This window comes from Ipomoea nil, unplaced genomic scaffold (genome assembly GCF_001879475.1).
Source record: "Ipomoea nil cultivar Tokyo-kokei standard unplaced genomic scaffold, Asagao_1.1 scaffold1074, whole genome shotgun sequence".
Taxonomy (NCBI): Eukaryota; Viridiplantae; Streptophyta; class Magnoliopsida; order Solanales; family Convolvulaceae; genus Ipomoea; species Ipomoea nil.
This window is the reverse complement of record NW_017617502.1, coordinates 100,063-124,173: the sequence shown is the minus strand read 5'-3', so window position 1 is coordinate 124,173 and position 24,111 is coordinate 100,063. Positions and strand designations below refer to the sequence as shown.

At 30.0% G+C, this 24,111-nt stretch overlaps 2 protein-coding genes across 3 annotated transcripts; both read left to right on the top strand.

Annotated features, from left to right (window-relative positions):
• Nucleotides 1–1,292: 1,292 nt before the first annotated feature.
• On the top strand, nt 1,293–7,565 carry LOC109182671 (transcription repressor MYB6-like). 2 transcript variants are annotated; one of them, XM_019332820.1, is made up of 4 exons: nt 1,293–1,371; nt 1,471–1,605; nt 1,711–1,840; nt 6,669–7,565. In XM_019332820.1, exons 2-4 carry the CDS (start codon nt 1,473–1,475, stop codon nt 7,537–7,539), a joined length of 1,134 nt encoding a protein of 377 aa, XP_019188365.1. In that variant the 5' UTR covers nt 1,293–1,371; nt 1,471–1,472; the 3' UTR covers nt 7,540–7,565. The 2 variants fall into 2 exon arrangements, with proteins under 2 accessions (XP_019188365.1, XP_019188366.1); XM_019332821.1 differs by having other exon boundaries at nt 1,340–1,605.
• Nucleotides 7,566–8,472: 907 nt separating this feature from the next.
• Nucleotides 8,473–9,090, top strand: LOC109182590. Its single transcript, XM_019332740.1, has one exon. It carries the CDS (start codon nt 8,473–8,475, stop codon nt 9,088–9,090), a length of 618 nt encoding a protein of 205 aa, XP_019188285.1.
• Nucleotides 9,091–24,111: the final 15,021 nt, after the last annotated feature.

Here is a 24,111-nt window from a genome sequence, read left to right as displayed (position 1 = left end):
AATATCAATTTGAACTGTCCGTTTTGACCAGGACTATGTGGTCTAATGGTACCCGGGTTGGACTTCTAATTGGAAGATTTTGAGTTCGAGCCTCAGTGGAGGCGTTATTGGCTCTTTGTGTTTCAGTAGGTTGAGAAAGTATATGAACAGATACTACAATGTAATAGAGCTAGTAGCATTCAAAAAAAAAAAAAAAAAAAAAAAAAAACTGTCCTTATCAAATTCCTCTAAACATTCAAAGCTCAAATCACACTCCCCTAATTATTAGTCATAGTATCATCGAGAATATTCATACATAAATTATTATTATTATTATTATTATTATTATTATATCAACTTAATATATTATAGATACTATGCCATTTTCTTAAGCGACCAGCAAAGATAAACTATAGTCATAACCTGAAAAAGTGCATTAAGTATAATATCCACAAACCACTATATGTTGTGATGGTTAAATAATCGTTGTTGTGCACATCGACATTTGATTCTATATGTTGTGTCACCTTGATTCACATTTTTTAAATGCTCAGTCAGACCGAGATGTGGGTCAGTTGGGGATTTAACCTTTTAGGCCACCATTAAATAATTGTTCAGTAGCTAGGTCAGTATATGGTATACCACTCCGTTCCAATCGTTATACTGTGGACCAGGATACCATGGACCATGGTACTAAATGACATAGTTTTGAATTTTAATTTTGACTGCACCCGTTTGCTGTTCAATTCATGTTACATGTTTTTTTTTTTTTTTTACTGTAAAGCAATATGCATATGTGTCTTGTGTTTTGCGTGCATTTATGTGTCTCATGTTATGCAATTATGTATCTTAAGCATATGGATTCTGTACCTAAAATAGATGTAATTGTGTAACACACAACATATTGTGTCTTATTTTACGAATTTATGTCTTGTATTATGAAATTATGTATCTATATATAGGATATATATTATCTACATAAATTAGATTTGAGAATAAGTAAATATATAATATATTATCTACATATTGTGTGTCTTATTTTACGAATTTATGTCTTGTGTTGTGAATTTTTGTATCTCGTCTTATGAAATTCTGTACCAGAGTATTGATTCTGTACTTAAAATAAATTAAAATTTGTGTTGAAATATGAAAAATAGAAAACTACAAAATCTGTTAAAGCTTAAATATAAAAAACGACATAGTTTTGATCTAGTGTCCACATGAACCACAATGCTGGTCCCCGGTATAAATTGCCGCTCCATCCCGCTGGAGAATTCACGTATAATAATGAAATGATCTGAGTCAATATAATAGCTACATTCACGTACTCCGCCATTAAATTGGACTTGGAACTGCCATTTCTAGCCAAGCTAGCTAGACCATATTGTTAAGGTATTATTACATGCGGCGTGGCCGGCGCTCGATCTTCAGTTCTCTTCTGACTTACATTATTACTAACGCTGTAACGCATTAATCATCATCATCTATCAGATATGGGAAGAACACCTTGCTGTGAGAAGGTAGGTCTGAAGAGGGGGAGATGGACGGCCGAGGAAGATCAGATCCTCGCCGACTACATTCACGCCAATGGCGAAGGCTCCTGGAGATCGTTGCCGAAGAATGCCGGTATATATGTATATTATGCATAATTATTGCTTGTTTGTTATGTTTTTAGCTAATGATATGATGATGAACACGAACTGTTTGTGTAATTGATTGTATGAATTGAAGGTTTATTGAGATGCGGAAAGAGTTGTCGGCTACGATGGATCAATTATCTGAGATCCGATTTGAAGAGAGGCAAGTTCTCTCCCCAAGAGGAGGAGATCATCATCAAATCGCATGCAATTCTGGGGAACAGGTTAGTCCCATAGCTTAATTAGCTTCTCCATTATATTCACGATGCCTAAACTTGACAAATCATCTCTAATGATTTAAAAATATTTCTTGTTTATTTTCTCAGATCACTTAATATTTATTAAATCCAAATCATCGTCAAATATTATTTTTATAAATTAAATAAATAAATAAAAGAAAAAGACCAAAATTTAAACACAACTTCTAACGTGCACTCAGCGAGTGCCTGAAAGGATCCATGCTTTCACTTTCCTCCTTTCTTCTTTTATTTTTAAGCCACACCCTAATCCCACGGAGTATTTGGGAGGATGAAAGGCTGAAAGGATCCATGCTTTCACTTTCCTCCTTTCTTTTATTTTTCATTTGTTTATTTTTAAGCCACATCCAGACCCGACAGAGTATTTGGGAGGATGTAAATAACTGTGACTCAATGGCTTAGCAGACAGACAAATATAAGTGCGCATAAGGGATCTGTCTAGTTTAGACATAATTCCTACACTGCCGTTGTCAAAGTTCAAACCTTGGTCTCTTCTCCCAAATACTACCTATGGTACATATGAACTTATGAAAGAGAGAGCTAAGGTGGAGCAGAATATTCCTTGATGGATGATCTGAGATTCTGAGTACTCTAAATTTCTATTTAAGTACATGTACGTAAAAAAAGTTTTTTTTTTTCTTTTTTTGAAAAATAAAAACTTTGATTTGATTTTTTTAATTTCAACATATTATGACATTAAAAATATTTAAAATATTAATTTTTTTAATTTAATGCATTCGTACGTTGGAATTATATATTGGTGAGACTTATTTTTCCAATTTATTAGAAGAGTAGACATCTCTAAATGTGATAGTATTAAAATATGTGTATCTCGAATGTACATAAAAGCTTTCATACGCTTAACTAATGTGCACTTAAAAAAGTAATAGTAATTTATAGGGCCTTTTTTGATTACATAATTAGCTTATTAGTTAATTTTGATCTATTTGATCCTATTAGCTGTTTGACTTGGTTAAATATTCAATATATAGTGTTTGATTAATTAACTTTTTGTAATAACTTATTGTTTCAAAATACTAAAATTCAAAAGCTGCTTAAAGCATATTTTTCGATAAGCTTTTTGAGGAAGTCATTTTGCATGTAATTAGCTAACAAGCTAATTTACTAAATATCTTTCTACAATCAACTAATGCTATCAACTAGTCAAATCCACTAACCCAATCAGCTAACAGTTAACCGCTAACAACTAACAACTATTTACCAAACACCCTATAGTATATCTTGAATATACATTAAAAAAAAGTTCCATGCCATGTCCTTTTTGTCTAATGTTGAAAGTTTTGAAAATTTTTGGAAGTGATATAATGCTACTTTATTATTTTATATACTCCACAATTCTAAATAGCGTAAAGTTAGTTTTTATATTTCTAAATAGAGCCATCAATAATTTTTCTCTCTAATACTCTCTTCTAACATGACATATTTTCATTGGATGATTTAGCTATTTGATAAAAAATTAGTAGGGTCAACCAATTTATGACATTCACTAGTTATAAATCATGTTATGCAAAGATTTAAGAGGCAAAATTTTTTGAAGGGAACAAAACATTTTCCTTTAAAATAACTATCTACTCTTAAATTAAGTAGCATAAATGATTTTAATTTAATAAACAAACATACACAAAAAAAGTCAGTGGTATTCGGTAATTAGCTAATAGTTGATAATTAATTGGTTTACTTGATAGATGATATATGAATTTTATTAATTATTTTGACGAGTTGATAATATTAACTAATTATAGAAATATGTTTGGTAAATTAACTATTTATTCTTAGTTAATTACGTGTAAAATAATTTATAAAGACATAAACATATTGTACTATTGTCACACTTATTTTAATATTTAATCAAGTCAAATAATTAAATTTTATCAAACAAGTCAAATTTTGATTATCAACCATTATCCAAACACCACCGAACAGTCAAAATCAAGAGTTAAATAACTTTTCATGAACAAAAGAGTAAAATTATACACTTTTCATCAATATCTTTATTTGTCTACCTAAAGTGTGAGTGGGGTCGAAGAAATATCAAATATGTGCTAAGAAACGGAAACATCAAATAATTGTACTCCGTACAAAAACTCATGAACTATTTCCAAAACTAAATATATTCATTTTGGCCTTTTGTGAATTGTGAGCCAAAGGGTCATCTTACTAAATTTAAAGAAAATGGTATATGAATTTTTAGAGAGTGAAATTCCAGTCACATATTATTATTGAAAAATAAGGAAAAAAAAAAAGAGAGAATAATAAAAAATATGTGACCTACTTTTTTTTTTTAGTAGGATGGATGAGGGTCTACCACGCAAGAAAGAGTACAAATTAAGAGCACATATATTATTATTTTAATTTTAATTAGAAAATTGCACATTGTCAAATATAAAAAAATGTTGAGGGCTATGAATAAAAAAAGTGTTGTGCCCTCTTTAAGTTTGAGTCATATTTGTGTGAGACTGTCTTATAAATCTTTATCTATGAGACAGGTTGGGTCGGACAATATAAAAATGTAATATTTATACTGAAAAATGTAATACTAATTATAATAAAGTGTTTTTTACTTATAAGAGAAAATGTAATACTTTTGAGGACAAATATAATACTTTTGAGGACAAATGTAGTACTTTTACATTTTAATGTTAACAAGTATTTGTTACTTATACAGTTATACAAGCAAATGTAATACTTTTAAATCAAAATGTAAAATGATTACATTTTTTCTTCAAAAACATTGCATTTTTTCATATAAGTAATAAACATTTTATTTCTGATATAGTATTACATTTTCCAGTATAAATATTACATTTTCCAGTATAAGTATTACATTTTATCTCGACCCGACCTGTCACACAGACAAGAATTCGTGAGACAGTCTCATGCAAACTTTTCCCTTTAAATTTAGAAAGGAGCATGAATTAAGTTGATTATGGCCCCGTTTGGTAAAATAGTTAGTCTATCAGCCGATTTTGGCTTATTTGATCACTATTAGTTGTTTGACTTGGTTAAACAATCAATATTAGTGTTTGATTAATTAGTTTTTTGTAACAATTTTTTGTTTCAAAATGCTAAAATTCAAAAGGCTAAAGTGTCATCCCGCACCCTGAACCATTCCTGATTATTCATGCCGCACCATGATCTTTAATAAGTGATATTTAAAGTCATAAACTATAATTTTTTTTCCGTCTAGAACTTTTTACAGGTTTCCTACTGGTTACCGGTAATAATATTGATGACATGAAATTTTTTATTAATTCTTTTTGGTACTTTTCTTCTTTCGCCTTCGTATTATAATTTTTTTCATATTTTTCTTTTTTCCTAAATGTATAGTCCTGCTCTGCGTTTTTCGCTTCTCGTTTCTCCGATACCAAACTCCGTAGAGTAGGTCTATACAGAGCAGGCCTGATCGAAAAAAGGAGAAGCGAAAAACGCAGAGCAGGCCTATATATTTAGGAAAAAAGAAAAATACGAAACAAATTATAATAAAAAATTCTATGTCAGCAATATTATTACCGATAACCTGTAGGAAACCTGTAAAAAGTTCTAGACGAAAAAAAATTATGGTTTATGGCTCTAAATATCACTTATTAAAGTTCATGGTGCGGCATGAATAATCAAGAATGGTTCATGGTTCAGAATGACACTTTAGCCAATTCAAAAAGATACTCAAAGTAGCTTTTTCGATTAGTTTTTTGAGAAAGTCATTTGTATGTAATCAGCTAACAACTAACAACTAATTTACCAAACACTTTTCTATAATCAGCTAATATTATCAACTAGTTAAACCCACTAACCAAATGATTTACCAAACACCCCCTATATGTCTATATCTACAACTACCCGGTCCATTTTTGTAATTTTAAAGTACACTCTTGAAGCCTAGGGCCGTGTGCAAACAGGAAAATGCTATGTGTACTCTCAATTTGTACTTTCACACACAAAACCTTAATATAGACACTTGTATTAGAACACATATGAAAAAATAGCTTATCAGAACCTTGCCACATCATAAAATAACATTAGAAAGTACATGCAGTAGAACTCTTTTTTTTTTTTTTTTAAACTCACATTCGCTCTGGTGTGTGGTGGTACTCTACATGAATTGACTTTTAAAAAAGATATTCAAAAAATTAATAAAATGTAAATTGAATACACAAATTTAAACTTAATTTCTATAATAAGTATAATCCAAACACTGTAATGAATAATATGTATAAACCCAAATTTACAGCGAGTACAAATTTTAAACTCACGTTCCACTAATCATTTAGGGGTATTTGGTTGGATGGAAAATATTTTTAATTTCATGAAAAATATATTTTTTTTAAAAGTAGAGAAAAATATTTTGTTTTAAGTTGTTTGGTTGGATGGAAAATATTTTTCATTGAAAGAGCAATTCCTTAAAGTTGAGGAAAACAAATTCTTAACAAAATGGTAGTATTTTGTTTTCCACATAACATAGGAAGTAAAGATAACATGGTTGTACAATTATACCCTCATAAAAGTTTTAATTACATAGGTGGTATTTGTGCTTAATTTATTGTCATTAATTTTAATTCCATACACCTATACCACAAAGAATATGCTCATTTTAAATATAATCCTTACACTACTGTCGTCAAGGTTTGAACCTTATTTCTAACCATTGAACTAAGACTAAGCGGGCACCAGTATACTCTCATCTCCTAAGAGATAGGGTGTTCAAAACCCTATTGTTATGACCCAAAAAAAAAAAAGGTTTGTCAATCAGTGTAACCACCGAAATTTGCATATGCAGATGGTCTCTGATTGCAGCACAGCTGCCAGGTAGAACAGACAATGAGATAAAAAACTACTGGAACTCGCACTTAAGCAGAAAATTCTATAGCATTATTAGGAGAGCAGGAAGTGATAAGAATATAGAAAATTTGGAGACGGAGTTGGCCAAGGTGGCAGAGCAGACTAAACGGAGACCTGGAAAAGTAAGCCGATCAGCCATGAAAAAGAACAAGACCACCGACTATAAGCACTCCTCCAATAACATTAACCATGCTCCTGGATTACAGACACAAAAGCAGGATACTACTATCCCTGCTAGTCTCTATACTGATGATCCAGTTAATAACAATAATGCTGCATCTTCGCCGCCAATATTGATGGAGAAAGAGGATACTATTGATACCTCGAGCTTCCTGGGATCAGAGCATTTTAGCTTGGACGACATAATGCCAATATTGATGGAAGAGATGCAGGATCCAGCTGGGACAATTTTGAGCACTTCTTCGTTAAACAGTGCGAAAGAGATTGAGCGTGATTTGGCAAAAAGCGGTGATAGCGGCGTTGATATTTACAGCGGGTTGATACCCAGTAGTGATCATAATCAATTTGGTGGGGAGAACAGCGAAAGCACCGCCACATCATCGTCATTTCCGGTTGAACATTATTGTAGCTTGGCCCAAAATATTATTGATTGGGATAATGACTGGCAGTACTGCTGGGACTACGACAGCGGAAACAACCTCTGCAACACCCATAATTATCTAATGCCGCAACAGAATGACGATGATGTGATGTTGTCATCGCCGTGGCCCTGGGACGACACTTTTTATGACATTGTGGTTGATAATAACAATAATAATATTGCTGGCGAAGAGGGTAGGGTAGGGTAACGGTAATGTGCCCGCACGGGCAGTGGGCAGTATTTGGGAGAAGAGATCAAGATTTGAATTTCGGCAGCGGCAGTGTGGAAATTATGTCCAAAGTAGGCAGATTCCTTGTACGCATCGGCATTTAGCCTTGTTCGCTGAGTCACCGTGATTTACTTCCTCCCAAATACTCTGTTGGACCGGGGTGTGGGGGCCTTTAGGGTTGGGATTTGGGAGAAGGGTAACCGTAATGTAAAGTTTGTAAAATCTATAATATAATGTTGTTTGTGCTTTTTACTCTCTAGATTGTTCTTTAGGTTAGGGATGCAGGGAGTAGTCAAATATCTTACTGGTCTGATAATATTAAGTTTAGCATTATAGTTGACCAGATACTGCTTGTAAGTTTGTATAAAAAAGAGTCTAAAACTTAATGTATTTGTAAGTTTGTATAAAAAAAAGTATAAAATTTAATGTATTTATAATTGTAATTTCATGACCTTTTAGATAGGATTTTTTACAAGGTAGTAATCTGTTCATGATCATTCATTTAGAATGATAACTGGATGTCATCATTACATGGTAGTTGACAGGGGATAAATAAATAAATAAATATATATATATATATATATATATATATATAGAAAAATGAAAATTGGATGTGGATCGAAAAACAATGAGGGCCAAGAATTGAAACTTCACCACAAAATCGTCCCTAATCTTTCTCCGAACCTCTTGTTCTACAATTGGCACCATTGTGTATCACAACACACTATTATACCCTTTGAATCTATATAAAGAAGTTGAACGCAAACCAATCTTGAAAGTTTCCCTTTCCCCACAAACTAACATTCTTTAATAATAATAACAAATATACTTATATATACATACAGGGCACAAATAGGTTATTAGTTGTAGATTAGAATTTAGAATCCAGTTCCGGTGCGGCGGCGGCTCAGTATGACGGCGGAAGACTTGAAGACATTTTCAGGAACCACCGCCACCGCCACCAAAAACCTAGACGTTAACGTCGCCGATTGCTTACCGCCGGTGAGCGCAGATGAATCTGAGAAGAGGAAAAAGAAGAGGCGCAGCAGCGGCTCTTTCGGCTTCCTAAAAGCCGCGTCGTCGATTTTCCGGACGAAGAAGAAGCAGCAGAAGAGCAATGAGAAACAGCAGAAGAAAGTTTCCGATCAGGACGAGGACGGCGCGGATCGCAAGGCGAAGAAGCAGGGGGAGAATAGCTGGAAGAACATCGTGGGGTGTATGCGGCCGTTAACATTGCAGGGGAAATCTCCGGCGATTTCTCCGTCGCCGACGGCTCCGGATCTACAGGCTCTGGTCCCACAAGGCGGCCTGGAATCTCCGGCTCCTTCATATGTCTCCTCCGGCGGCACCATGAGCCGATACGCTTCCGCATCCGATCTCCAGGAACTTGATGCCTGCGACAACGAAGATGACCCCGACGAGGTTTTTGACGCCATCACCGGCGACGAGATGATCGACACCAAGGCTGAGGAATTCATTAATCAATTCTACCAACAAATGAAGCTTCAAACTGAACCCAATCAGTATTGATCGCCAAACGACGACGCCATATTGCCCATATACGCCCGCTTGCATGCAGGCAGGACCTAATACTATCATTTCTCCTTATTTTTCTTAAACTTAATTCTCAAAATATCCTCTGACTGGCCTTTTCTCAAATTAATTTCTCAACTTTTGATTGCACCCAAAATGTATGATCATCTGACTATTTTTAAGGTTAATCAGAATACTACTTTGGATGCAATTAAAAGTTAAAGAATCAATTTGAAAAAAGCTATAATTGGAGGATCATTTTGAGAATTTTCTCTTTATAGTTCAAACATGATTTTATACTCATCTTGATTAAAAGGGGTTGATCTTGTACTTATTTTCATTTTCTAAATAAATAATATTTTTACTTTAATTGTTAGCTAAAAAATTATTTTTAAAAAAAATAACTTAGAATAATTATTTTGATTATTAGCCTTAACATTAACTTTCGGATTAACTCTTTATTATTCAGGAATGCTTGACATTATGTATTTGGATTTTGATTTTCTATTATCATAAATAGGCATACATATAATGACAAAACTACAAAACTATTGTGAAAAATTACAACATAACAAAAAAAAAGACAACAGTAATATTACAAAAAGACAATATTGGATTATAGGGACAAAACCAAAAATGTCAATTAGTGGAGGTGATTTTTTTAAAAAAAAAAAAGATAAAAAAAAATATTTATAATAAAATATGAAATGGTTGGAACAAATAGTATATCATCGCTATTAATATTATATTCATAAATATATTAATATAAATATATTAATTTAAATACAATAATTTTTAGATTATATTAACTAGATAGTTCATAAAAATTGAATTTCTTTTAAAATATTTTTCATAATTGAATTACAAAACATATTTGATATCAATTAATTAATCAATTTGAATAATGTTAGTTTGAACAACTATATATGAATACTTGGCTAATAATCAAAATTCTTATTCTAAGTTATTTGTTAAAAAAAAATTCTACGTAAAGTGAAAAGATTGTTTATTTAGAAAATGAAAATAAATAAAAGATCAATCCCTTTTAATCAAAATGAGTACAAAATCATGTTTGAACTATAAGGAGATAATTCTCAAAATGGTCCCCATACTATGGCCTTTTCTCAAATGGTCATTTGACTTTTAATTGCACCCAAAATAGTCCTCTGACTATAGTGAAAACTCTGAACACCAACTTAACATCAAAATTAACGAAAGATCATTTTAACTTAAAATTTAATAATCAGAGGACCACTTTAGGAGCAATTAAAAACTAATTTTAAAAAATGCCATAGTCAAAGAACCATTTTGAGAATTAACTCTTTTTCTTAAAATTCTTGTAAAAACCTCTAGTGTATCCTCTCTTTATTTATATATACACACACGTTTATATATATATATATATATATATATATATATATATATATATATATATATATATATATATATATATATATATATATATATATATATGAATATATTATACAGAGTATATGCCTGTAAGCACTGGCTGCACTGCACATCAAAATTGTTAAAATTGTAACTTGTAAGCACCCAAAGTAATACAACATATTTTATATCTATTTTGACATTTTTGTTTGTTTTCTCATTGGTTTCTCTGCATTCAAATATCAATATATATCATTATGACAATTTATTATATGAAGAATAAATTATTTGTTACCGAAGATTTAATACATAATGTAATATTATTTTAATTAAATAATAATAATAATATATTTAGAGGTTAAATAATTACTTTTGAAAATAAAGAGTGTAATGATAATAATGAGAAATTGATTAATGGTTACTCATGAAAGGTTATTTACGAGGGAAAATGTGATATTTTGGTGAAAAGTCTAATAATGTAGTATTAGAGGTTGAAAAGTTATTTATGTAAAAAATTGTAATCCTAATAAAGAAAAGTGCAATACTTATGAAAACTCAACTCTGTCATCCGCCAGAGTTATTATCATAGTCATTTTCTTCATTGTTGTCACCATCACATATCGATCTCTACCCTTGTTATTATACGTTGGACCATGGTCCACATAGTTGTGTGGGCCATGGTCCAAAAACACCGTCATTTCTTTAAGTACTACGGTCGTTATGCTATGTGTTTATAATAAAATGAAACTACAGTGTATCAAAAATGAAATTGATTTTACAGTGTATCTAAAATGAAACTGAATATCATGTCTCACATATTGAGTGTATATTGTCAAATGAAATTATAATTGAATTAGAATTATACTTTAGTTGTGTTGTAATGAAACTATTGTGTATTTAAAATGAAAATGAATAACATGTGTCATATATTAAGTGTATATTATCAAATGAAATTGTAGTTGAATTAAAATTATACTTTAGTTGTGTTATAATGAAACTACAATATGTATAAAATGAAATGGTGTTGGTGAATCAATTGTTATACCATGGACCATTGTTTACCTTACATTGTGGAGTCTAGTCCAAAAATTATGTGTCTGCAGCTAATATATTATGTGCATTCAGTTAATAAAATATAGGAATAAGGGTCAAATAGGCCACTCAACTACGCACTCAATTGCAATTAGGCCATCAAACTAAAAAAGAATGCAATTGGGTCCCTGAACTACGCAAACTCATGTAATTCAATACAAAATTGACCTGTTTACCTAGAAAGACGATTATCGAATTTAAAAATAATTTTTTAATAATTTTAAATAAAAAAAGCTATAATTAAAATTTATTAAAAAAAAAAAAGCCTACGTCGTCTTCGCCGGAGACGAACGGAGATAGAGGGATCTTCGTCTCAGGCCGTTTTCATGGTCGGGGAGACGCCCCAAGACGAAGCCGCCACTTCGTCTCCGCCGGAAACGAAGTGGCAGGCAATTCTCAGGCCGTTTCCCCGACCATGGAGACAACCTGAGACGAAGGTGGCTTCGTCTCAGGCCATCTCCATGGCCGGGGAGACGGCCCAAGACAAAGCCACCCCTTCATCTCCGCCGGGGACGAAGGGTTTTTTTTTTTTTAAATTTAAATGTTAATTTTTATTTAAAATTATTAAAAAAAATATTTTTGTAAACAAGTCAATTTGGATTGAATTGCATGATTTTGCGTCATTTAGGAACCCAATTGCATTCTTTTTTTAGTTCGATGGCCCAATTGCAATCTGGGTGCGCATTTGAGTGGTCTATTTGACCCTTAATCCTAAAATATATGACTATAAATAAATTGAATGCAAAAAATATTATGTGTCTATATTAACATATTATTATGTGCCTCCAATTTATTTATAGGCACATAATTTGTTAACTGCATGTGCATAATATATTTACTAAAGACAAACATATGCTACCTTGTAATAGAGGGCAAATTATATCGTGCACCGCGGTGCATAATCGATTATGCACCGCGCATCAAAACGACGTCGTTTTGTTTAATGAAAAGAAACGGCATCAGTTTCGCATCGTTCCGCACCCTTCCGCAAAAAGTAACACTGTTATTCAATTTCATTTTGTATACACTGCAGTTTCAGTTCAAGACAACTACAGTTTTATTTCAATATAACTACAGTTTCATTCGATATTTATAGGCTCAAATATGTGACAATGTTATTTAATTTTATTTTATATACACTATTGTGTTATTAAAACACAACTACATGATCATTTTGATAAAATTACAGCTTCATTGTACAATATACACTCAAATATGTGAAATGTTATTCAATTTCATTTTATATACACTGCAGTTTCATTTCACCACAACTACAGTATCATTTTGATATAACTGCTGTTTCATTTGATAATATAAAAATAATACATGAGGCAGTGTCGGTTTAGATACACTGTAGTGTCAGTTGGTAATTAACATACAAAAAAATGTGTATTCTGTTAACATTAATGGCGCACCGTTTCTTTACCCGTTTTGACCGCGGTGCATGATATAACGACCCGTAATAGAGTCAATAATACTCAAAAGATTAAACTGAAATTGGGCCATTGAAATTGATTGATCCATTAATTAAACAACTAGATGGGCTTAGATTGGGCCAGTGAAGTTAATTGAACTAATTTATTTGTCTAATTAGGTTAATTAGATTAGATAAATTCATTTAAACCAATATATGCATGCTGGGATGATGTATTGGAGTGTTCTCAATTATGCATGATTTTTCGGCTAAGTTGAAGTGCTAAACATATAGAGGATTATCAGGTTAGAATTTGCACGACTGATATTGTTTCAATCAAGATTATATTTGATATAAGGTTTATTCTGGTTACAAATTTGAGACATTTAAGTTCAAATACATGATAATATCATAAATCTAAACATAATCCTATCTTTAAGAGGTTGGAAAAAGTCAAATTTGAATTCCTGGAGTTTGGCTCCAAAATGTAGAACTCAGAGTAAAACAACAAATTATATCGTGAATCAAAGTCCATTTTGTATGGTGGACCATGATCCAAAACGATTTCATTTTATACTTAGTGTCAATTATTGCTTCATATTTAATAACATTATCAAGTACTATGTTCATAATATTTATTTCATATATCCATAAACCTAAATTTTAATATCCATTAACACTAAACTAAATGTACATCGTATGCATTTTCATTCACTCTATAGTAAATTTATAATGTTACTTCTATATGTTCATAAAAGTAAAACTTAATATACATAAACATTATACTACAAATGCAACATTGTTTTTTTTTTTTTTGAAAAACATGCATCATTGTTAATGGCAAATTATAATGGCTAGTTTCAATACAATTAGTCTTGTCATATTAGGTGGTCAGCGAACCTGGTTGCCCACGTTTTAATTTATTGATAGTAATAATATTTCGATAGTAATAATATTTCGTTAGTGTTTGGCCTTAAAAAAAGTTATAATTTCACTATAAATTTTGCATGGATTATCTAAATGATTTTATTTATATAAATATATCTTTATAACATTAATTTTATTTGTTTAAAATCAAAGTATTGCATAGATTGAACTCTAGTTATAAATTATTTATATTAATAGATATGAAGTTATGAACACAATATCCCAAAAAGAGAGAGAGATGACACATGCACTAATTCTGCAGTATGTAGTACGAACACTGCCAAAATAAAAATAAAAATAAAAAATGTACGCGTTTAATCCATTAATCCTCTAATAAGTTAAAAGAAGTAAAATTCAACAATTAAATTGGTCAAACAATTAACTTAAACTTAGTAACCTCAAAATTTTAAATTTAACTTCTTACAAGAATTATCTATGTTAATAGTGATGAATAAGTCGATACACACAAATATATATATATATATATATATATATATATATATATATATATATATATATATATATATATATATATTTATACAAAAATATAGAATTTAATTTATAGAAAAATTAATTCCAACCAATTTTGGTACAAAATCAAAATAATATATATATATATAATTTTTCTATAAATTAAATTCTATATTTTTGTATAAATATATATATATATATATATATATATATATATATATATATATATATATATATATATATATATATATATATATACGAAATATATATTAACGCAAATAGAGATTTATTTTACAGAAAAATAATCTCACCAAAACTAGTACGAAACTAGTACATGAGATTTAATTTCTATGGAAATTAATCTCGTCAAAACTAGTACGAAACTAGTACAAGGGATTTAATTTTTACGGAAATTAATCCCACCATAGTTTGTTACGGAACCAAAATAATATATATATATATATATATATATATATATATATATATATATATATATAAAGACAAGAGAAAGTGTTTTCAAAACTGAGGTTTAAAACCAACGAAGAAGAAAGTGAAATTCAAGGTGTGTATTATTCGCATTCTCCTTAAAATCGATTCACCACCTCCCCCGAGTGCTAGGAGCGTTGTGGTGTTAGTCTTCCTGGATAAAACAAATCACGACTTTGATGTTTGAGCACTCAAACCCAAAGCCCGGCGAACTAGAACACAAGCTGAGCACTTCGAGATTTTACGAAAATGATTTTCGTGGAGAGATGAAGAGAATATCAACAAATGTTTTGATAGTTCAAAAGCCAATTAAAAAATATTCCCAACACATTGTGGTCCAATGGCATCAAGTTGTTCCCTCATAGGTGGGTTGTGGGTTCAAGACTCAGTGAAGGCGATATTGATTCTTTGTTCTTCATTTGGTTGAGAAAGTAGTTATGAACATATACTACATTGTAATAGAGTATTAAAAAAAAAAATCCCAACACCTAGGTGTTTATATAGGGAATTGAAGAGTTAATAACACATAAATTTAATTTAATAATTAAATAAAAATGTTTGAAACGATCATACAATTAATTTGTAACGACTATAATGACCTGTTTCAAAATATCTAAATAATCAAAAAATCTATACAAACCAAAAGGTTAACGTTTTGAAACTGACCGATTGATTAAAGCACCATTCAGTGCATCCCAAACTCAAGCACCATTCGGTGCTTCCAGCACCAATCGGTGCTACAATTTAAAGCACCTATTCGGTGCTTGGTAAATTCAAAGCACCATTTCGGTGCTTAATTACTTAGCACCATTCTGGTGCTATGTAATTAAGGCACTATTAAGCTTAATTAAGGTGCCCAATGCACCATTAAGCTTAATTTAATTAACCTTTCGTTCACTTTGCCAAAATCCAAATTAACAACTTTCATAACTTAACAACTTAAGCTTAAATGTTTAACTTCTCTCAAATAAGTTCACTTTTTTGAGAATCAATTTTTAATTCACCTATTACCCATTTTAAATATAAAATATATCACATTTTTCGTCTCACTACAAAGAGTGTAAATTCACTTTGATCCGATCCAAATCGGGATTGGACTATACATATATTTGTATCATAAAATAGCTACTCAAAATTGTCATTTTATGCTAAAAATTTCAAAGTCTATTGATAGTCCTTTGTTTATTAAGGGCACAAGGGGCTTTACTCATAGTACACCTTTAAATGACGGCCACCAGGGTCGGGCATGACCATGTGCAGGTGCAGCCGTGCAGCCACCCCGACGACACATGACCCCTAATGTAATTTTTTTGTTTTTTAATATATAATCCATAATTATGTTTTTAGAATCTATACAAATATTCTAATTGTAATTGAAAATAAAATTTTAGAAGAAATTGATAGTGAAATTTTTGTTGAATAATTTTGTATTTAAATATATAAAAAAATATCATTTTTAAATTCAATTTTGAGTTGTATTTCTGTATTTTTTTGAATTTTTATAAATTATATTTTGACAAAAAAATTTATTACACTTTTATTTGGAAAAAAAAAAGGTCGAATTGACTCTCCGACTTTACACGATAAGGAAATTAAGCCCATGCACTTTTGAAAGTTGCAAACATTGCAATTTATTCAAGTTGGTCAAAGAAGAGGGTGACAACTAGTCGCCTTCTCCAGCAGAAGGCGATCCAGGCCAGTGGTTGCCTTCTTCAAAGGCGACGGTCGTTGAAGTGTCGTTTGAGTTGACGGAGTCTCGCTAGAATCCTAGTGACTTGTTATTACATATCACTAACCAATTTTGGAGATTAATGCGTGAAATTACCATGTTCATGTGCTTAATTGGAACTTTTAAAAGTTCAAAGTGCCTATTTGACCATTTTTTTCATTTATTTTTGTTATAGAATACAATAACTTGAAATCCAAATAGATGTGGAATGTGGATCGGACTCAATAACCTCAAGTATAGAGATCTTCTAAATTTCTATTTTTACTTTTTAGAGGTCTACTGAAATTATGTTTTTTACATTTATAAATAGAAAATCTCTATGTATCATTGTAGCGAATATTTTAAATGTTTAAAATAAATAAAGGGAAAATTGCACTTTTTCCCCCTGAGTTATGTACTTATAGCATTTTTTCCCCCTGAATTATTCAAGTGGCTGTTTTTCCCCCTGAAATGTTAAATGGACATATTTACCCTTAAAATAAATATTTAAAATAAATATTTCATTTATTTTTCTTCTCCAACAAATTATTACTATAATTTGGTTCAAACCAAACAGACACTATAGAAACCAAACCAAAATATTTCAATTACAATTTAGAATCAAAACGCGATATTTAGAGTTTATTAAAATCGCGAAGCGAAACGGCCGGTTAATGTTCCGAACTGAAAAAATAAAATTCATTTATTGTTGAATTTAGACTATTTTAAAATAAAAAATAAAATTTTAAAATAAAGACGGTTCAAAATCGCGAACCGGATTTGGAATCGCCGGTTCACGGTTCAGAATCCATTTTTTTTTATTTATAATTTTAATAAATTGAAATCCAAATATTGGTTCTACATATGAATAATAACGGGAAACTTTTAATTCGATTACTATAGTGTCCGGTTCAGTTCGAACCAAACTGTGGTCATCGTTACATATACGCAATAATTTGTTGGAGAAGTAAAATAAATAAAATGTTTACTTTAAGGGTAAAAATGTCAATTTAATATATGAGGGGGGAAAATCACCACTTTTAAAATAATTGAGGGGGCTAATGTGCTTACATAAATAATTGAGGGGGAAAAAGTGCTATAAGTATATAACTTAGGGGGAAAAAGTGTCATTTTTCCATAAATAAATAAATAAATCTTTCCCTGTACAAATTAGAAATTATGCTATGCGTAAAATCATTTTTGGTAAGTCGTAAAAGGATAAATATAGTCGGATTGCAATTGAAGAGATCCCAATTACGGAAATGTTGGACTAACCCGACCCGGGTTAATTAAGTAGTGTGCCACGTGAACCTACTCATAAAGCATGTCACGTGAGCCTCCTCATTAAAATTTAAAACTCGTCCACCCACATTATCTTTCAAAATCAGTTATTGGCGCAAAAATTAAAGTTAAAATCACCCAAAAAAGACCTTAAATAGATAATATGATATTGGTATTATGGTATAAATAAATAAAAGACAAATATTTGTTCTTGTTTTTTCTTGAAAACGGTAAAACCATTGCATTATAATTCAATAACAGAATAATAAGACAAATCGTGGAAATAAGACAAATATTTGTTATTGATACTTATTATCTTGTTTGTAAGGCCCGAATTTTATGTTGTACATCGCTCAAGGCCTCAAATTTTAGAAGCTCAATATTTCATTTCTATCTAGTTAGTTTAGAAATAAAAATTAAATTTTTTTAATTAAATTCAAAAAGCTTTACGAAGAAATGGAAAAAATATAGTGTTTATTATATTTTAACTTGGAGGTCTAAGGTTCAAAACTTGTGCACACTATTATTATTGTTATAATTGAATTTATTCCATATTATTATGATTATTGTTATAATTGTAATTTATTCCATAATATGTCTTTTGGCATTTTCTTTGCACACAGTAACATTTTACCACCTTATTATTATTATTATTATATTATTATTAGGGGTGTTCAATCGGTTAACCGTTCGGTTAACCGAACCGAATTAACCGAAGTTTTTTTTCCTTTAACCATTAACCAAACTGTAATTTGCTCTACCGAATTCACCGAACCGAAATTTTTTTCGATTAACCGATTAACCGAACTTTTGAAAGCTAAAATTTAAAATTCAAAAAATAACACCTAAAATAATAAATCCAATTAAAATAAAATATATATCATAATAAATTCATAACAAAATATACAAAAACATTAATTATACACTCCAAACATCCATAACTTCAAATTAGTATTTATATTTATATTATTATTTATATGTATATTAAAAACTTCGGTTAACCGTTCGTTAATTCGGTTAACCGACCTTTCGAACCGAATTAACCATTAACCGAAGTTTTAAAATTCCTTTAACCATTAACCGAACCGAAAAAGTTCGGTTCGAAAACGGTTAACCGAACTTTGTCGGTTCGGTCGGTTAACCGAAAATTATTCGAAGTTTGCACACCCCTAATTATAATTAGTATTTTCACCCGTGAATAGATTTGTTATAATCTTTAAGAAAATTTCGATCAATATACAAATATAAATTATAACAACGAATATTATATAGTGCAATTGATGAAATGGGTTGTATCGATTATGTTTTTTGATTTTATCCTTATTTGAATTCGAACAAGTAATTGCCCAATTATCCGTGCAGTGCGCGTGCAATGTACGTGCGATGCACGGATAACATTTTTATTATATATTTAGATAATAAAATTGTTACTATTTCTTTAATTCTTTCAAAATTTGCTAAATATTCATTCAAATACGTGTGAATACGTATCAATGCAGAACACTTCTGAAATTTTTCGTATGAGGAGAAACGGACATGGGGGACCGTTTCTACATTAGAGAGAAACGGTGTCTCTGAATATGCTTTTCCTTGGTTGATATCCGATTAGAATAGTATAAATTAGAATAAATTACAATATTAGTTTTAAAGATTTTGATTTTGATAAAGCCTCATTTATTTACTCGAACAGTATCACAAAAATCTAAAAACCCGCACTATTTGAAATAACCAAAGTCAAAACCTTACTTTCACATGCCATATATATTTAATTTTTTAATTATTAATTGATCGCAGATTCTTTGCATCATGTGGCTTATTCTTATGAAACCTAAAAAGTTTGGATTATCTTGGTGGATGAATTGGGTACGTTATTCTCTATTTTTTTAAGGTATTAAGTGATTGTAATTTTTATGAAATTAATATGAATTAATAATTGTGTGTTTTTTTTTTTTGTGTGTGTGATAAATTTCAGATATTCATCGTGATTGGTGTTATGTTGACGATTCTGGCCCTTATTGGTGGATTGTGGAGTATCGTTAAATCTGCCAAGACTTGTCACTTCAATCAGTGATTATTCTAACTTCTCAACTATTTTATAGTCCGATTACTTGGAAAGATCACAACGGCAAACATACAGAGGTTGTTTAGTTATAGTCCTCTGTTACATTACTAAGAGCAACATTATTAATTGGGGATATTAGGGGGAGAATGTAAGAGTGATTAGGAAAGAGAATGTGTGAGAGGAGAAAAAAAAAAAAAAAAAAAAAAGAGAAAAAAAGAAGAAGAGAAAACCGAATTAAAAAAAATAAATAAATAGTGCGACAGGCATGTTGTGAGCGCGTCTGAAGTGCACGCGCCCGTGTGGCATTTGGTTGTGCACGAACGCGCACAACTTTTGTTGTTGTTGTTGTTGTTTTTTTTTTTTTTTTTTCTGACATTATCTTGGCCATTGCAGGTCAGAGCGTTCCAATAAAAATTGGGGCCCTGTGCTAAATCAATTAATTTGAGGTCCTCATTTCAAGTAATTTTTATATATAAATAATAGTTGTTCAAAAAGTTGTATCAAAATATAAATATTGTATTTAAATACTTCTGAAATTTCATTTAAAAAGTGAATACATGCACCGTGCACATTTAGACGCAAAATGATTTATCAAACTTTTGATATCAACTTCTTCCAAAAGCTCATTTTTAATGGAGATTAAACTATTTCATTGAGTTCCTCTTTCAACATACTTGATTGTAAGTAAGATTTCAATAATTTCAACTTTGAAAAACTCATTTTTGCAGGGCAATAATAATTGGGATAATCAATAATATTCGATATGCAATAGTAGCATTTGGAAAACAACTCATCTATTTCAATGAATTCAATATACTCACTGCCCCTATCTTTTCTTTTGATAAAATCTCTCTAAACAATTTTAGCTCGCACGCACGCCGCACGCGCGCGCGCGCACACACACACACACACACACACACACATATATATACATATCTTTTTGGGTTTTTAAAATTAATTGCCAATTTAGTTCAATTTCACCATATCACAAATTAGTCAAATCTCCCCGCACTTAACCTTAAATCATGTATATTACATATACATAATTGTTTTTTAAATATGGGGCCCCCTAAAAGTTGAGGGTCCTGTGCGATCGCACATGTTAGACATGCTTAGAACTGTCCCTGTTGCAGGTCAAATCTTTTCCTATTATTTCTTTCCCATATCAACTATTATTTTGAAGAAGAGAGAATGAATCTGAAATAACTGTCAGATAACTTCAAATGTGGATGCTCTAAAGTAAATAAAGTTTGATGTTGCGGAACCCACTGTTCCTATTTGAGAACGACATAGGGGAAGGCTATGTTAGTCATTTATATTTTATATTCCCCTTTTATACTTCTTCTTTTATCTTGTTGTGTTTATGGTTCAGTATGAAACTTTTACATGTGATGATAATAAAATAATAAATTTCTCTTTCTCAATATTAGTGTTTGGCGTGCAAATTATGATTATAATATTATATTAATATAATTTTAAAAAATAATGGGAGATAATTTTTGTTTTGAAAAAAAAAATATTATGCATGTAGTACTCAGAAGGGTTTTTAAAACGAAAGAAATGATAAAATTAATAATTATGATATTGCTCCGTATTTTATAGCTGATAATAACGATTTTAATTATTATTATTGTAATACTTTTGTTTATGTTTAGAATATTTTTTCTAAATTAGGAATATATGCAATAATTGCTAAATATGGAAAATGATAATAAAATATTGGCCTTGTTTAGTAACATAGTGAGCTTATCTTAGTTTTGGCTTATTTGATCATTATTAAGTGTTTGACATAGTTAAACAACAAATATAAATGTTTTATTAATTACCATTTTGTAACAGTTTATTGTTCTAAAAAGTTAAAATTCAAAAAGCAGGTCAAAACAGTTTTTTCAAATAACTTTTTGAGAAAGTCATTTTATATGTAATCAACTATCAGCAATAATAACCAACATGGTTGACGTGATGGTTCAACATCTCTTCCCTACAATCAATTAATACTATCAACTAATCAAACTCATTAATCAAATCAGCTAACATCTATTAAAAAAAAAAAAAACTATCAACAGTAATTAATTTATCAAACATCTTTCTCCAATAAATTAATACTATCAACTAATCAAACTCATTAACCAAATCAGCTAACATCTATTTACAAAATACCATTCAATATGTTCAGAATATTTTTCAAGTACATTAAGATAAATTAATTTTTTTTAAATTAAATTTATGAACGAAAATATACAAATGATGATGATGATGTATTTTCCTTTCAAAAAAAATATATACAAATGATGGTAACATTAACATAGACGGTTCAAATCCATTCCGACCATATGGGGATATATTTTCCTAGGCATTTGTTCCTCAGCCCGCCGCCCCTATTGACAATCAATATCAATAATTAATAAACTGTGTTCGAGAGTCAGAGTGTACGAACGGTGAGTCACTTAGGACTATCAATATCAATAAGCAAGCAAACAAATTGACTTTCATAGAGTCTCTGCCAAAGTCCACCAAGAAATTAATTTAAGAATGTAAACAAATTTAACACATCGATAACGATGTTCTTTTTTTACTCATTTTTTATTCTATTATTCAAAAGTAGTAGATAAGAATTATTGTCCAAAATGGACAACCGAGTCAAAAATTATGTCTTCTCGAACTTTTCACAATTTAAAACACTATATATATATATATATATTAAAGCGCTGGTTCAGCTGGCTAGGCGGTCTAGGCGGCCGCTTAGACCGCCTAGCCGGCCAGCCGCAGAGGAGGCCGATTCCAGCCTTCTTCGCGGCGGCGGCCGGGCGCCTTTGGCGCCTAGGCGCGATTTTTGCAAGCATGATAAAGACATTGTAGACACATAATTCTAAATTAAAGAAATGCATATGTATTATTTTTTGTTGTAGCTACTAAATTATTATTTCTACATCTACAATTTTGATAAGAGCCAATAATGTTAGGCCCTTAACTGGAATAAAAAAAATGTCGGTCCTAATTGTTTCTTAAAATGAATGGTTCATATTATTTTGATTTTAGTATTTCTTAGTGATTTTCCTTATTTACCCTTTATTATATTATTTTCTTCCCTTAAATAACCTTAAATTCCGTTAGTATAAACTTTCTTAACGGAATATTCCGTTAACTATTTATTATTATTAACTTACTCATTAATTTCTATAAAAAGGTCTTAGGGTAAAACCACATCCCAATTAGAGTTTGCATAATTGTTAAACATATACTACGAATATGTTACAAAGTATTAAAAATTATAATATAAAATTTAATATAAACTTTGGTCAAATAATTAGCTCATTTAAATACATAGCATTCAATGATTATAAACCATAAACTTTGAAAATCATTTGATTTTCTTTCATTTTAAAAAAATAAATTGAAGTTAAGTTTTTTTTTTTCGTTTAATTAATCTTATTTTGATTATTGAGAATAAAACTTAATATTTCAATTATGTTTTTATCAATGCATGAAAACTTCTAAAGAATTGAAATTTATAAGTTAATTTGTACTATATTATTATAACAATATATATTGTAACCTTATATTTTGAATTATTTATTATCATCCGTTATTGATAGTAATTGTCATTGACAAACTCTCATAACAGTTTGTCTCAACAACAAATGAAAATTAAAAAATCAATGATTTCATTATTGTGGATGAAAAGTATGTTCACCACTTTATTGCTCTTATTAAATTAAAAAATAAATTAGTAGCTACAACAAAAAATAATACATATGCATTTAATTAATTTAGATTTAGATGTCTATAATGCTTCTATTTAAAATGAATTATTCATTATAAAAAATAAATAAAAAGGTATATAATTTAATTAGTTATATTATCTTTATTTTATACCATTCAAAGATCCCTTACCTTCAAATTTATTAATTTATTATATTCACTACATTATCTATTGTCTTTTTTTGTTTTACATTATTTTCTAATTAAATATCAAAGTTATAATACAAAATATGTTATATATTTATTTATTTACCAAGTATATATTTTATACAAATATAATAAATATTAATATTTTGTTCAATACTTTCACATGATAACCTATGACACATATCTCACAACACATGAAACATGTATGGGAAATTAAACTACCACTATCAAATATCAACATGTACTTGTAAGATAAAGAGTTCATAGCACAACTAAAAT